At 42.5% G+C, this 16404-nt stretch overlaps 1 protein-coding gene across 7 annotated transcripts; it reads left to right on the top strand.

Moving 5' to 3' along the window:
- Positions 1–334: 334 nt before the first annotated feature.
- fbxo8 (F-box protein 8) lies at positions 335–11230 on the top strand. Of its 7 annotated transcripts, none has more exons than XM_041983570.1 (8): positions 335–482; positions 1017–1122; positions 1355–1438; positions 4217–4361; positions 4519–4576; positions 5516–5634; positions 6034–6230; positions 8610–11230. In XM_041983570.1, the coding sequence occupies exons 2-8, from the start codon at positions 1017–1019 to the stop codon at positions 8816–8818; spliced, it is 918 nt and encodes a 305-aa protein (XP_041839504.1). In that variant the 5' UTR covers positions 335–482; the 3' UTR covers positions 8819–11230. The 7 variants fall into 7 exon arrangements, with proteins under 7 accessions (XP_041839504.1, XP_041839505.1, XP_041839503.1 ...); XM_041983571.1 differs by having other exon boundaries at positions 4450–4576; positions 6115–6230; XM_041983569.1 differs by having other exon boundaries at positions 4450–4576; positions 8631–11230.
- Positions 11231–16404: the final 5174 nt, after the last annotated feature.

Genomic DNA, 16404 nt, shown 5'->3' with positions numbered 1-16404 from the left:
ATTTTGATTGGAGGATATCCGGATTGCTTTGCTGTTTAGGGTCAGGTGTTCAGCGGAGTCCCTGAAGTCAGGTGGGTAGGTCGTGCTACGGTTCTGTGTCGTAATGATTGTGAATCTTTGCAGCATGCTTGAAACAAAGCATGCACCCTTCAACATTACATAAAATAGAATAAACTGGCTCTGTTTTGTTAACTTTTACTAGCCTGGTAGCCAACTGGAGGATTTAAGACAGGTTAAGAATGAAAACCATTTTAACCAATAGCGTTCTAGTATGATCGCTGTTTTGCCATATGTAACCAATGATATTGACAAGAAGGCGGGGCTACGCGTCAAACAACCTTGCTAGCTGAAAGTTCCACCGTTGATGTTTACAACATCGGAGTGGACATGTTTATGCGACACAGGAGGCGTTGGACAGACTGAGAGTAAAAGGACACCTAGACAATGCTTTAAACTCCTGACTGTTACTGCCTTGTCTACAGGTGAGGTGTGGGAGGTCGACTTAGGTACGGAACTAATTCATTCACTCAAGGAAAATACAGGAAAAACAGGGGAAAGGATACGGGATTATGTTTGCCGATGGTCAGCTGTTTACTAAATGAACTGACAAGAAAGAGTTAGGGATCGTTACATAGAACTGTTAAATAAACTAACCAAGAACATATTTAATGAAATGCAACACATTACCAGATATGAACGTAACACTCATTTCACACACTTAAATTTCCTCCGTTTTACTGCTCAGTTTCTGAGCAATGTCAACTCAGACATCATCTGGAGATTAACTGTACAATTTACCAGCATATTACTTTTTTTTCCTGTATAAAAATTTAATTCACTGGCAGATTATTAGGAAGCATACTGCTGCCCAGGCAGCTCACAGATACTTCTAATTATTTACCACTAATTAAGTGGGTGTTGTGATGTGATGGCAGTATATGATCATGGATTTGAGACATAGTTTTATGGCATCTAAGAGACTTGCTTATTCTGACCTGGATACTGCGTGTCTACAGATGGGTCAAGCACTGTGGAGGTTACCTCCTCGACAACAGCTGGAGCTTCAGGAAGAACTAGTAGACCACCTGTCTGACCAAGGAGGAGGCGGGAAACAAGAACCAGGTTATTCTGTCTTTTTCTTATCATTTCTATAAACATTATTTAGTTTTCAGTATAGTTTTTGCATATATATGTAGACAAGTAATGTTTTATTAAGCTACTGAGCAGTAAGAAATGATAATCAGGAGCCAAAGATGTTTGATATATTTATGTACAAGTTAAGGGAGTTGTTGTTAGTGTTTAGCCACAATGTATTCTTGGTTCCTCCTCGCCTTATTATTTTTTCCTCTCACAGGGAAAGATGGAGGTTCCCAGAGAAGAGCTCCGCAGCATTGCTATGGTCCTGACATCTACCATCTACTAAGAACACGTAGGGGAGGTATGAACACATGACGACACTCATTCTGTGCCTCCGTGGATATATACTGATATTCTCTCTTACTGATGTGAAATGATGAGCTTTGGTTCGTTCGTGCAGTAGAAGTACAGTAATAACTGCTAATGATTTGTGATCATGAGGCCAAACGTCAGCAGAGACAGAGCTGTGCTGTCATAGTAATACAAAATAAAATAAGAAATATCTTAACCTCCAAAACTCAGCAATAATAAAAGTCTTAAAGTCTTCTTCATGAGATCCCTCTGTACAGGAGGCAGCAGATCCTACAGTCCAGACAATGTTTGCAGACACTAGGAAGCAGCAACAGTTCAACATTTTTCATTTTGTCTTCTTATCTTAATGATAGGAGGAGTTTTTTTTCCATTCACACAATAATAGTAGGATGTTGTAACATAGCTGACATGTTTCGGCGGTCCCCTGCAGCCTTCCTCAGAAAGCTGACGCGTTGCTGATGCGTGATCAGCTGTTTTCCAGAGGTGTGGCCGTCCCAGCACACCTATCAGGTCCGCTGGGATGGCCACGCCCCCCACTGTGTAAATCAGTATTTATGTAGTTTATATATTTATAATTCTTTTCATCACCATGCTACCAAGAAATGCTTTTGTAATTAACATGCAGTTTTCTGCTTGTTTACCAGCAGGTAAGTTAGCTGTCCAGACTCCATCCCCTTCATGGTTTTCCCGTTCGTTTTCATTCATGGTTTCGTCCATGCGTGTCCCGTCTCCAAGTGTACCTGAGATAAAGCTGAACACAACGTTGCCTTCCAAACTGCTCATAGATTTTATTTGAGAGAAAATGTGCTGCAGATCATTAACCATTTATCTTTGTCTTATAAAATGTATTTTACACAGAGTGTACAACAACCTCTACTTTTAATATAATAATCTCGCCACAGGGAAAGAGTTAGTGAAATGTTAACATTCATTCATTCATTCATTCATGGGCAGCTGGTGGAAACCTGCAGCTGCTGGAGGTGAGCAACAACAAACTTCTAAACTTCCTGATCCAGCAGCAGCAGGCAGTGAGGGTGGGCAGCTAAGCCCAGGTTCCCTCCAGGGCCGTGTCCTAAGCCCCCTGCTCTTCAGCCTGCAGACCCACGACTGTGCTGAATCATATGGAACAAACCACATCATTAAATTCGCAGACAACCTTTACTGCAAGTGGGTCTCATCCAGGACAACAACGAGGCTGCATACAGGGCTGAGGTACAAAAACTGACTACTTGGTGCAGGTCCACAACCTGTTCCTCAATGTGGACAAGACCAAGGAGGTTGTGATAGATTACAGGAGGTCTAGAAAACCACACACACCTCAGCACATTGACGGGACAGCGGTGGGTGTTCACATCGACCTCACCCCAACCTCCAACACCGCTGCTGTCATCAGCAAGACACAGCGGTCCCTCCACTCCCTCTGTGAACTCAGAAAACTGGACTTCTTTCTGCACACCTCACCACTTTCTATAGAGGTGCAATAGAAAGTTTTTAACCTTTGCCTTCACCTCCTGGTTCAGATCTTCCACTGCTGAGGAGAAAAAAACAACTGTGCAGAGTAGAGATGATGGCCAGAAGGATTGTAGGTGCCCCACACCCCTCCCTGATGGACCTGCTTGAGCAGCGCTGCACCCTCATTATGAACCTCCATCACCCCTCACACCACGTCTTCTCCCTGCTACCATCTGGGAGAAGATACAGAAGCATCAGTTGCAGGATGAGCAGGAAGCTGAAAAGCTGTCAGACTGATCAACAAGCTGTGTCTTCTCCCTAAATATACCTCCATACAGACCCTCACATACTCCCCATATACACGCCTAGAGCCACAGACCCACAGGACTAAGTGTGGGAGAAAGAACCCACACCCGAACCAACTACTTATTTTTATTCTGTTCTATGTGTGGACATATATATATATATATTTCTATCTTCCTTTGTTATTTATATCTTCCATCCATCCATTTTCTGCTGCTTATCTGGAGTTGGGGGCAGCTGCCTAAGCAGGGAAACCAAGACGTCCCTCTCCCCGGCCACATTCACCAGCTCATCCAGAGGAATACCCGAGGTGTTCCCAGGCCAACTCAGAGAGTCCCTCCAGCGTATCCTTGGTTTTCCACAGAGTCTCCTCCCGGTGCGACGTGCCCAGAACACCTCACCGGGGAGGCGTTCAGGAGGCATCCTAACCAGATGCCTGATCCACCTCATCTGGCTCCTCTCGATGTGGAGGAGCAGCGACTCTACTCTGAACCCCTCCCAGATCACAGAGCTTCTCACCCTATCTCTAAGGGAGAGCCCGGCCACCGTGCGGAGAAAACTCCTTTCAGCTGCTTGTATTCGTGATCTCATTCTTTCGGTCACTACCCACAGCTCATGACCATAGGTGAGGGTAGGAACGTAGATCGACCGGTAAACTGAGAACTTTGCCTTTTGGCTCAGCTCCTTCTTCACCACGACAGACCGATGCAGAGTCCGCATCACTGCAGACGGTGCACCGATCCGCCTGTTGATCTCCTGCTCCATCTTTCCCTCACTCCTGAAAAAGACCCGAGATACTTGAACTCCTCCACCTGGGGCAGGACCTCATTCCCGACCCGGAGAGAGTACTCCAACCATTTCCAGCTTTGTTATATCTTAACAAGAATATTTATTGTTGTTTCTTTTATGCACGGGACAACTGGTTGAGAGTAACATCTAATTCTCTTGTGTGTATATTTTATGCACATGATAATGACAATAAAGGAATCTTATGTCTTATTTGTGTTTCTAGGTAAAGAGCAGCATGGCTTCATAGATTTGGATATGTTGCCACCTGAATTGGGTATTACCATACTGTCATACCTGAATGCTACGGATCTGTGCCTGGCTGGCTGTGTGTGGCAGGACTTGGGAAATGATGAATATCTCTGGCAGGGGTAAGGAGGCCCACCTCTTTGTTTCTGCAATCAGTTTGTGGTGATTAAAGTGCTGCTTTTCTTTAACCAGTGTCTGTTAATTGAATAGGCTGTGCAAGTCCACATGGGGGCACTGCTCCATTTACAACAGAAAACTACCTGCCGGTTTCTCCTACAGAAGACTGTACCTGCAGCTAGATGAAGGCAGCTTGACATTCAATGCTAACCCACAAGAGGTAAAACGTGCATAAACATCCAGGTCTGTAGCTCCATGTTAACATGGAGGTGTTGCATAAGTTGAACATGTATGTGTACAAAGTGGAGAATAATGTTTCCTGTTCCATCTGACTTTGATCACAGCATTAAGGTGTAATTCAAAAGAGAATTTTGTCAGGGTGCTTCCTGGATTCAGTATATTATTTATCCGAGGTGCTCTTCAGATAGGATAGTAAAACCGTGAATGTCAAAAAAAAACTTAAAAACAATTGTTTAAACGAACCCGAAAACATCTGGAGCTGTATGGTGCAGTCATAGTGACGTCTAAAAGGCCACGTTTCAGCCCACCGGCCTTTCTCAGGGAGTCAAACAGACCTAAGGGAGTCCATGTTGTCTTTATCATGGAATTCTACCAACAGGAATTCTCCACCTGTCATTTCAGACAGTGTTACTCCTCCAATAGAAAACTCAGAAAAACTCTAAAAATGGGAGATTCACCCACAACGCCCACCAGTGACCTTCAACAAATGAATAACATGAACCATTAAATACCTGGACCTTCTGGTCTGTAGACAACAACCGAAGTTTACAGTTTGTAAAGCGATCGATTGCAGGCTCCTTCTGTGAGATCAAACCTGTAGAAGTTTCTGCTTGTACAAGATTTATTCAGGGAGTACAGATTTTACTACCCTGTCTGAAGGACTTACAGTAGGACTCCTACCAACCATGTACCTTTGGTTTGTTGTTGAAGATGACTGAACATCTTCATCCTGTGGAGTCACATGTCTTTGAAAATTGATTAACAGTGGTTCAGATATAATCTGACTCATGATTCAAAGACTCTTATGGTCAATTTGCTATATATATATAGATGTAAATTATTTATTTTTTAATATGATGCTCCATCTTGGTTGTTTAGCTTACTGCTTTCCTCTGCTTATGTCTGTTTTTGCCTGTAGGGTATAAGCTATTTCATGTCTAAAGGTATTCTAGCAGATCATCCGACAGAGCTGGCTAAGTTCATTTTCTACACCAGACGGCTCAACTGGAAGATGCTGAGGATTTACCTCGACGAGAGGTTAAATACACATATACAATCCACGAATCCCACATTTGTCATGATTTAATGTTTACAGATTTTTACAGAGTAATATATTCATAGCTTTTTTTACTATTCATACAAGTTGACTTGAAAAGAGGTGACGTCTTGTATTAACGTAGTCTCTCACCTCGCTGTGGAGGAATTTTGGACCGACCGCTTCAGTTTCTTCATTTTGCAGACTTTCATTATTTTAGATTTTTCTTCTTGCATGAGTCAGGTAACTCAGCTAGAGCTTGTCAGCTGAACCTCTGGTCTTTTTTTTAATGTGTTGAAGACAAGAAGTTAAGTCCAAATACAGAACAGTTGACACCAGTAACTATTCTATGTTGTAATGCCCTTTTGTGACAATGTGATGTCATATCTGTCTTTGTTCAGGCGGGATGTCTTGGATGAGTTGGTGACCCTTCATAACTTCAGTAACCAGTTCCTCCCTAATGCTCTACGGGATTTTTTCAGACACATCCACGCACCTGAGGAGAGAGGAGAGTATCTGGAAACCCTCATTACCAAGTTCAGTCACAGGTTTTGTACCTGTAATCCTGGGCTGGTCCATGACCTTGGCCTTAGTCCTGGTAAGTACTCGGATAAATTTATACTTTATACATGATGTAACTAAGCAGTTGTTCAAAATATTTTATCATTTCAGATGGACGTCACCAGTTAGTCGCTGAATTTTTCTGTCCCAGACTTACAGCTGTTCACAAACAGCTTGGATGCCTTTTGAATATAAGGAAAAACATTTATTTTATGTTATTTTATTTTATTTTATTTGCAGAATTTTGTTGTGTTTGTTGTCCTTGTTATAGGTGTTGATCATATGGGGTCAGGTCACTGCGTTATAACTTGTGCATCAGTGAAATTTTGAGGAACTTGCTTTTTAATAATCAGGATTTAAAAGTTTACTCAGTTTTGTGCTGGGCCATGAAGCTGGAGACGTCCTCTGCCTCCACCTCTAGCCTCTGTCTCCTGAGACGTCCTCTGCCTCCACCTCTAGCCTCCATGTCCTGAGACGTCCTCTGCCTCCACCTCTAGCCTCTGTCTCCTGAGACATCCTCTGCCTCCCCCTCTAGCCTCCATGTCCTGAGACATCCTCTGCCTCCCCCTCTAGCCTCCATGTCCTGAGACGTCCTCTGCCTCCACCTCTAGCCTCTGTCTCCTGAGACAGCCTCTGCCTCCCCCTCTAGCCTCCATGTCCTGAGACGTCCTCTGCCTCCCCCTCTAGCCTCCATGTCCTGAGACGTCCTCTGCCTCCCCCTTTAGCCTCCATGTCCTGAGACGTCCTCTGCCTCCCCCTCTAGCCTCCATGTCCTGAGACGTCCTCTGCCTCCCCCTTTAGCGTCCATGTCCTGAGACGTCCTCTGCCTCCCCCTCTAGCCTCCATGTCCTGAGACGTCCTCTGCCTCCACCTTTAGCCTCCATGTCCTGAGACGTCCTCTGCCTCCACCTTTAGCCTCCATGTCCTGAGACGTCCTCTGCCTCCACCTTTAGCCTCCATGTCCTGAGACGTCCTCTGCCTCCACCTCTAGCCTCTGTCTCCTGAGATGTCCTCTGCCTCCCCTTCTAGCCTCCATGTCCTGAGACGTCCTCTGCCTCCCCCTTTAGCCTCCATGTCCTGAGACGTCCTCTGCCTCCCCCTCTAGCCTCCATGTCCTGAGACGTCCTCTGCCTCCCCCTTTAGCCTCCATGTCCTGAGACGTCCTCTGCCTCCACCTTTAGCCTCCATGTCCTGAGACGTCCTCTGCCTCCACCTTTAGCCTCCATGTCCTGAGACGTCCTCTGCCTCCACCTTTAGCCTCCATGTCCTGAGACGTCCTCTGCCTCCACCTCTAGCCTCCATGTCCTGAGACGTCCCCTGCCTCCACCTCTAGCCTGTCTGTCTCCTGCAGTCAGGTGAAGAAACAACTGGACAGACTGAACCGGAACCGGAAGGCTGCAGGTCCAGATGGTTTCAGCTCCAGGGTTCTGAAAACCTGCTCAGAACAACTTTCTTGGATTCTTCAGCACCTTTCTAACACCAGCCTGATTCAGAAAAGAGTTCCTGTGCTGTGGAAAACATCCTGCCTTGTTCCAGGACCTAAAAGATCTGATTACAGACCAATTGTACTAACATCTTACATCATGAAAGTCCTGAGGGACTCTTACTGGTTACCTCAATAAGCAGGTCTTTCAGGACCCATTACAGTTTGCTTATCACAATGTTCTTGGGGTTGAAGCTTCATCATCTACCTGCTTCAGAGCCCATTCTCTTCTGGACCAATCAGGCAGCACTTTGAGGATCCTGTTCTTTGATTTCTCAAGTACTTTTCATACGATTCAGCCTCTCTGTTATGTTAGAAGCTCCATAAATTCCTTGTGGATTTCTCCATGTAGCCTCCTGAATCCTAGAAGTCCTTGTACTAACCTGTACCAGGTAGTATTAGGTAGTACCAGGCTCTACTACTTTTTGAAAATTTTTCTGTTTCATCTAATGTGATGTGACATCATGTGTAATCTCTATTATTTTCTAAAAGGACAACACACACAAGGCGTCATAAGGGTCATTTCCCCTCGAGGGCGTGAAGGAGACCAGACGGACTGGTTTATAAATGGTAGAAAGTTGTCGTCAAAGCAACAGGTCCACAGATCTAAAATATAAAATCTGTTTTCATTTCCCACCTGATACCATCTATGTTGTTGTATAAAGTGTGTAAACAGTTGATTTGACCTGAAGGTGGCACCAGAGGAAATCTCATGGAACGAAGGACGGGCGCTCTATGGATGACATGAGTACATTCAGTATATTTAAAGGAGCTGCGTTTACATTTCTAATGTTTAGGTGGAGTAATTAACTATCAAACCCATTTCTAAGCTCTGTAGCTGCTGCTATAGGCCAAACCTGAAGGAGGATGCCTCTGTTTCAGGCACATGTTTACACATTCTTGGTGATCATCTTGATGTTTTTATCTTAGTAGTTTGCCGTTCTGTCGTTGCAGATGCTGTGTACGTGCTGTGTTACAGTCTGATCCTGCTGTCCATCGACCTCACCAGCCCACATGTAAAAAACAAAATGTCAAAGAGGGAGTTTATCAGGAACACTCGCCGAGCAGCTCACAATGTTTCGGACGACTTCGTAGGTCATCTCTACGATAACATATACCTTGTTGGTCACGTGGCTGCATAGCTCTATGTTAGAGTTTCCACATCGCACTGAATGGTGGAGGTTGGGTTCCTGTTTGGGAAGTAGAGAACTTTTCATTTAACAATCTATGACAAGTCTGAGAAGAAAGACATAAAATGATCCACTTTATCTTAAGACGGACTGTCTTACCAGACATTAATAACCTCACCACACTGTTAGTTCAAGGTGAAGTAAAATATTTAATTTAAAAGAAGAACTACAAAGATGGAGGTTTTGAAGTGAGTGAGTTCTGATACTGCACTGAAGAAGAGGAAGAAAACTGCCCTCCGTCACAAATACCAGGACAGTTCTGCAGATTTCCTGTTGACTATGGGCAATCTCCAACTCATCGTCCGGATCTCTGGATGAGGCCTCCGGCTCATCGTCCGGATCCCTGGATGAGGCCTCCGGCTCATCGTCCGGATCTCTGGATGAGGCCTCCGGCTCATCGTCCGGATCACTGGATGAGGCCTCCGGCTCATCGTCCGGATCTCTGGATGCGGCTCATCGTCCGGATCTCTGGATGAGGCCTCCGGCTCATCCAACTCATCCAGATCATTGTCCGGATCTCCAGCTAATCGTCCGGATGAGAACTCCGGGTGAGGTGTCTGGATCATCGTCAGGATGAAGCCCACACATATCTGAACAAATCTATAAGTTTGGTCTTTTTCCTGAGATTGAATTGAAGCACAGCGTATTGGGTCTCATGCAAGAATCCGCTGAGATTTTCTGAAACCCCTCCTCTTAAACTATCTGAAACTCTGATTTAGACTAAAACTGCAGATCATTTTTGGAAGGTTTAATGATTGTTAGAAACCCTTAACCTGTAACTGTTGCCTGTTTCAGTTTGAAGGCAGGGTTGATTAAGAAGGTGCACGTTGTCTGTGAGGTGGGAGGAAGTAGCTATCTGACCTTTTAAAGGGGCTGAGTTGTAGAAAACTCTGATCATTCTGACTGCCGTCTACTGCAGGTAAGGATTTCACACAGCCTCGCCTGAAGGAAAATCTCTTTACGTCCTGCTGCTGTTAGAAAGCAACCTGCAGTAGGAGAATAAAGCCAGCAGTGTCAGATGATGATACAGGACGGCGACTTGCATCACAGTCCCTCAGTTTTAATCCCTGATTGGTTGGAAGATGTCCTTCAGGAAGTAAAACCAGTTATTTATTGGTAGAAAAGTCACTTTGATACTATCTGTACACTACAAGGCTGATTAAACCAGACCTAGTCCACATCTGGACCTGGTCCAGATCCAATGTGACCAATTCAAACCTGGTCTAGAGCCACACTGACCAATCGAGACCTATGCTGACTGGTCCAGCCGCAGTCCATACCCAGTCAACATCTGGTCTGACTAGTCCAGATCCGGTCCATACCCAGTATAGGTCTGGTCTGATAGGTCTAGATCCAGTCCATACCCAGTCCAGATCTGGTCTGACAGGTCCAGATCCTGTCCAGACCACCTGTGAAAACAATAGAAACTCTCAGTAGTGTTCTTTACAAACCAAATTCTGTTTTGAAATAAATCATCAGAAGTCCAAGTCTAAATGAATCAGGATTATTTCATGGTGTCGCTGGTTTGATGCCGAGTGAAGAGCATGTTTAGTGTTTTCAACTGGCTGACTGATTTCATCATTAGCAAGAAAATGGTTTAATGATTGAGAAATATAATGTGTTCTTTGCTAGGAGAGAAAAACCTGTGTTTTATTACTAAGACCATATTTTTACACTGTTTAATGTATTTACCTGTTAAAGTTTAGTCATAATTCTTATGGTAATCAGCTTCCTGTTCATCCTTTTGCTATTTCTGCCATGACTTTAGAGTATTATCCATCATTTTAAATTAAACCCGTTTTAGTAGCCAACACTATGACCACTTCAGCTGTCATGAAGTCCAGAAATTAATAAGAAAAGATGAGTCACAAAAATATATCTGGTACCATAACAAGCTGTTTGCTTACATATAAAATACATAAAATGCTGGATAACACTTGTCATTTCTTTAGTTTTATTTTAATTAAAATATTTTAATTCTTGAAGTATATTGGCCTACATCTGAAGGAAACAATAGATGAAGCTTCTGAAGACATAATGCATATAACACAGGTTCCACTGCTACAAGACAATAAATGGAAATGAATCTACACATTAAATAAATCTGGAAATAGTGGTTATTGTGGATGTTCACATCCATGAAATATTTCCAACGGTTCCTTTTTTTAAAGTAAGCCGGTCTAACCCAGTGGAAGTCACCCTGTGGTTGTAGTTCTTGCCAGCAGCCATATGTAGCCACATCCACACAGGATGAGAACGTCCAACATTTTTCCATCTGAAGCTCTTTGTTTTAATGAAGCGGTGAAACAGATGATGTCTGCAAAGGATGTGGTGATTAATCAATTAAAATCCTGGAGAAAAACATGGCTTCGAACTGTGTCTGCTTCATTGTCGGTTGTGACGGGTTCCCCAGAGCCCAAGTAATCTGAAGCACAGAGGTTCATCAGCAGATTTCAGGCGCTTCATCAGATTAGTCATCGGACGTTTGTCCAGGTTGTAAACATTCTCAATCATTTATGTCTCTGAAGACGGTCTGAAACAGACCAGCACTGACCACACACTGTCAGACAGGTAGCAGAGATCAGTGGTGGAGCTAGGCTTTTTTACATCAGCGCCAGAGGTGGGCTTTTATTAGACACAATCACATCCAATGATGATAACTGTGGTCACATTACAGAGACATGAGAAATAAAACATTTACATCTATCTGTCTGTCTGTCTGTCTGTCTGTCTGTCTGTCTGTCTGTCTGTCTGTCTATATATAAGTGTATGTTTACATTTGTATATAAATAACACTGTTTATTATTTTTACTATTGCTTGTCTTGTCCTGTTGTTGCTGCTACAACAATATCCTGCGGGGGATTATATTATAATAATGAAGTTTTCTGATTCTGAATCATCTGGATCACCAAGTGAAAACGTTTACAAGTACAGGTCAAAAAGGTCCATAGAAGCTAAGTTGGTTGTTTTGGGTGCAGAATGTGGATCCTGGTGGTTGTAGGTGGACCAATTCTGGTCTACTGCCTGATGGTGGTGGACTGGATCCTGGTGTGACTAGCTCCACAGTGGGAGCTGTGGGGCTGCTGGTACTGGGTCTAGGGTCTGTCTCCACCTGATCTGTGTTCCTCCTCTTTACTAAAATTTAGAAATAGTTCTCTTTCTCTTCATCCGGATGTCTTCCTCTTGGTTCTAGAAATGTGAAGCCACGTGTCAGTATTTTTAAAAGTTGAATTATTAGGAAACTCATTTATTTCAAACTGGTGTAGTGATAATTCTGTAGTATTACTGATGTAGTGATACTGGTGTAGTGATACTGATGTAGTGATATTGCTGTAGTAATACTGGTGTAGTGATACTGATGTAGTGATACTGCCGTAGTGATACTGCTGTAGTAATACTGGTGTAGTGATACTGGTGTAGTGATATTGCTGTAGTGATACTGGTGTAGTGATACTGCTGTAGTAATACTGGTGTAGTGATACTGCTGTAGTGATACTGCTGTAGTGATACTGATGTAGTGATATTGCTGTAGTAATACTGCTGTAGTGATACTGGTGTAGTGATATTGCTGTAGTGATACTGATGTAGTGATACTGGTGTAGTGATACTGGTGTAGTGATATTGCTGTAGTGATACTGCTGTAGTGATACTGGTGTAGTGATATTGCTGTAGTAATACTGCTGTAGTGATACTGGTGTAGTGATATTGCTGTAGTGATACTGCTGTAGTGATACTGGTGTAGTGATACTGGATGATTCTGGTGATCCATGCAGGTCTGGAAGATGTTTCTGTCCTCCAGATATTTAGAAAACAACAGTAAACATATCAAATGTTTAAACTAGATTTTATTGAAAAGATTAAATCTGTCGTGAAACTGGGTCAGAATTCTGCATCCGAGTCTGTTGCTATGGCAGCAGTAATAAAAACTGGGTTCTATCCATTAAACTCGCGATGGGCAGCAGAAACACTCGGAGTCTCGTTCCTTTATGGCTGATGTTTGCGTCACTTCCCTTGTAATGAATAATTCTTCTGTTTACGTGGGTGAGGAAGGGTTCATTCTAGATCTGTTTATTACTTTAGCTTATTTATTTTTTCTGGAGGTTTTAATCTGAGTCTAATGAATACATTTCAGACGTGTCATCAGATTATTTGCACATCTACATCAGTGAGATGCAGTTAGGGAGAAAATTAAACACATAAATTCAACATTGAATAATAAATCAAATGTGTCAATAATTTATTAGAACTAGAAATAAATAGATGAATGAATGATTAATGAATACATATAATTACTTTAGCTTTTGATGAGTTATGTCATCGTCTCCATGCTCCAGAGTGTCATTTTATCCATCCAACTTGGTGATCGGGACTAACGATAATTAACCTGGATTGAAAGCTGCTGCTGAGGTAACATTCTCCTTCATCATTATTTATTTTCATTGTGGTAACTACGAGGTATAGCCATCTCACGTCTGCCACCCAGGGTGTCAGAGTATTTCTGGCTCTGCAGAAATCTTTGATTTTGGATCGTGGAGCAGGTTTAACCAATCAGATGTTGTGATCTGTCAACAGTTTAAATTAATCCTTGATGCAGGAAACAATTAAATAATTATATTTGCTTTTACATAAATTTACTTCATTAAAACAATCAATGACCAATTTGATGAAATATTTATGAATTTATTTTCAATTGTTATTAACTACTGACATATCTAAGTAATAAGTATGTATTATGTGTGTGTTTCCAGTGATTTATGCATTCACACAAAACAAAAATAAAGATTTAACATAATTCATCTTTATGCAGATGTTTAGTAAATCACCCCTGCAGTTGTCATATGTCAGAATTTTTATTTGTTTTAAATGCATCGCTTCGTAGCTGGTCAGCTTAGCTTCTGCAATACCTGCATGGGTTTGTTACCATTTACTACACTTTATCCTCCTAAACACTGTAAATATTTTGAACTTTTATTTTCATATTTGCTAGTTTCCTTACCCTTATTTTAACTTTTATTATAACTGCTTATTATTGCTACTTAAAAAAGGCCATTCTTACGCTTATGCAGTCTGGAAGTGACTCAACACCATGTGTTATATAACAGTGCTTGTGACAAATAACCATCTCATGTAAATCACTTCTAAAATCAAAAATCTACTTCCATATAAAGGGAGTGACACGTCTGTGAGGGCTGAGCCTGTAAACAGAAAACATTCTGTTTCCTGTGGAGCTCCAGCTTCTCTGTAGACCTGTTTGCTGTAAATAACTGTAACAAAAAGAAATTTAGACCTGAGCTTTTACAACTTGATCACTTTGATGATAATACCTAAACTTTTATTTCTCCGTCTCCAAAGAAACCGTTTGGTTCAGTAAATTTTGACCTTAAAGTTTGCTGAGTTTTGAATTTGCTTGTATCCACACAGATCCGCCTCATTGTCTTTATTAAAGATTCTCTGCACATTTCCATGCAATTTGGTCCTTCCACCAGCTATGTTATAGATTTAATGAACAATAAATCTTCATGTTGAACAGTTATTGGTTGTTTTTGCACTTTTTAATTATTGTAATTTTTTAAATCTTGGTCAAGGCTGTTAAACCACAGAAGTGATGATACTTAGATTTGGTACCTGGTTAGATAACACCATTAGGTTACAGCGAGGTGATTTGTTTTTGATTATGATGAACAATTAAGCTTTTTAAGGTTCTTTTCAAGTTTAAAGGTTTGGTTGAAGTGAGAATAAAGTTGTGATGAGGTCATGTGTGGGTAAAAGTTAGGAAATATGTTGTGGTTGTGAAACATTTAAAGTTCAGAAAGTTGTTAAAATGCTGTCTAGAAACATGAATGTTTGTGTGTTTCAGTGGTGTCGGGGTTAGAGGAACCAGGGAAGCCAAAGAAAGTCAAGAAAATGTGAACGAAGTCACTTAAAAACCTGAAGTGTGTACTTGTGCTCAAACAGGCAACGTAAATCCTATCCAGACACAATGTGACCCTCTGACCCTTGACCTGTGTGATTGTATGTATATGTGTGAGAACGGCCTTTTCCTGGGAGGTGTTTGGGTTGTTTTATGTACGGCAAATGATATAAGGAAAGCGGGCGGAGACCTGTCTCTATCCAGGTATACACACTGTGACCATGTACAGGCCCAACAAAACTACGGGACGTGTCTTCAGCTGCATCAGTTTTTTTTCCCCCTTTGATTTAATCAGCCACTCCTTCTGTAGTTTTATCCAGTCCAAACCATTCAAATGTATTTACAGAGTACTTTAAACACAACTCTGCTGAACAATAAATCAACAACAAATCATTTACAACACGTTTCTCTATAAATGCCTCAAACATCGGCCAAAATCTTCACCAGTCAAGACATTATAAAATGACCAAAAACAAGAAAACCCTAAAAAATATAAAAGCATCGCCTCAACTGGTGTTTAAAGCTAAAGAAAATAAGAGGGTTTAAAGAAGAGTTTTAAAGACGGACCGTGAGGAGGCCTGCTTTATGTTCCACAGCTTTGGTGCTGCAGCCCGGTCCCCTCTAAGTTTCAGACCAGGAGCTGCTGGTCAGCTGACTTTAAAAGTGTTGATAAGCAGGTCGGATAAACATGGTGGTGCTAGACGTTAAAAGTAGAATTTTAAAAGGGACGTAGAACCAACAGGAAGCCAATGAAGAACAGGTGAGATGTGCTCTGGCCCGCGGGCGCCCGTCAACAAGCCAGCAGCTGCATTTTGACCATTTGCAGGTGAGAAAGCAGCTTGGCTTAAGCAAGACTAAGTCTTTCAAAATCCTATCCAAAGTCCTATGAAAACACTGGAACACAAGCAATACGCTGCACCTCAGGTTTGTACGAGCCATGTGACCGTAGACGTTTTTCTCACTTTTATGTTGTTTTGTCTTGCAGCAGCTACAAAGACATGATCAAATTTCAGGGTAATTTCCAGGATGTAGAATTAAAGATCAGCAATGATTACAGCACATGTCTGAGTGAGACGTTAGGAGTTAAATGTGTAGCGCCGCGTTTCTGAACACGGAACGGAGCTGTCACGTCACCCACCAGCTCTCCTACTGGTACTGATGATGTTGACCCAAAATTAGTCTCAGGAGGAGGATGATAATGATGATGATGAAGGGGCTGGTGTTTGTTTAGTCCGACTCAGACTGGTGGGCCTGGGTTGTCGTCGTCTAGTGGCGTTCCATTCCATGGAGTCTCTCTTCAGCCTGATGGAGATGATGGATGACCCCTTAAACTCTGGACCCTCTGCACTTCATCAGCGAGTGCAGTCCCCTTTCCTGACACTGCAACACACACCTACAGCACCGCTCCTCCTCCACCAGACCTGGTACTGATACTAGTATAACTAGTCCTACTGGCAAAATTACCAGTCTGCAATCACTGCAACACACACCTACAGCACCGCTGCTGTCATCGGGTCCTACACCAAAGACCTTGTTGTACACAATGGATGGAGCATGTTGTCTATCATAGACCGCTTCGTCCTTTAAGGCCTGTGATGCTCGCCATTAATGTTCATCTGCAGAGCT

The sequence above is a fragment of the Melanotaenia boesemani genome, chromosome 4 (genome assembly GCF_017639745.1).
Source record: "Melanotaenia boesemani isolate fMelBoe1 chromosome 4, fMelBoe1.pri, whole genome shotgun sequence".
Classification (NCBI taxonomy): Eukaryota; Metazoa; Chordata; class Actinopteri; order Atheriniformes; family Melanotaeniidae; genus Melanotaenia; species Melanotaenia boesemani.
The sequence above is the reverse complement of the archived record's forward strand: the minus strand, read 5'-3'. Positions and strand labels throughout refer to the sequence as shown.

Bases quoted from the DNA above. Each gene is read 5' to 3' on its own strand.
- fbxo8 (XM_041983567.1), top strand. From the start codon at position 1,017: ATGGGTCAAGCACTGTGGAGGTTACCTCCTCGACAACAGCTGGAGCTT. The intron at 4,362-4,449 runs GTAAGGAGGCCC...TTAATTGAATAG, and splicing joins GATGAATATCTCTGGCAGGG to GCTGTGCAAGTCCACATGGG. The intron at 6,231-8,609 runs GTAAGTACTCGG...TTATCTTAGTAG, and splicing joins TGACCTTGGCCTTAGTCCTG to TTTGCCGTTCTGTCGTTGCA.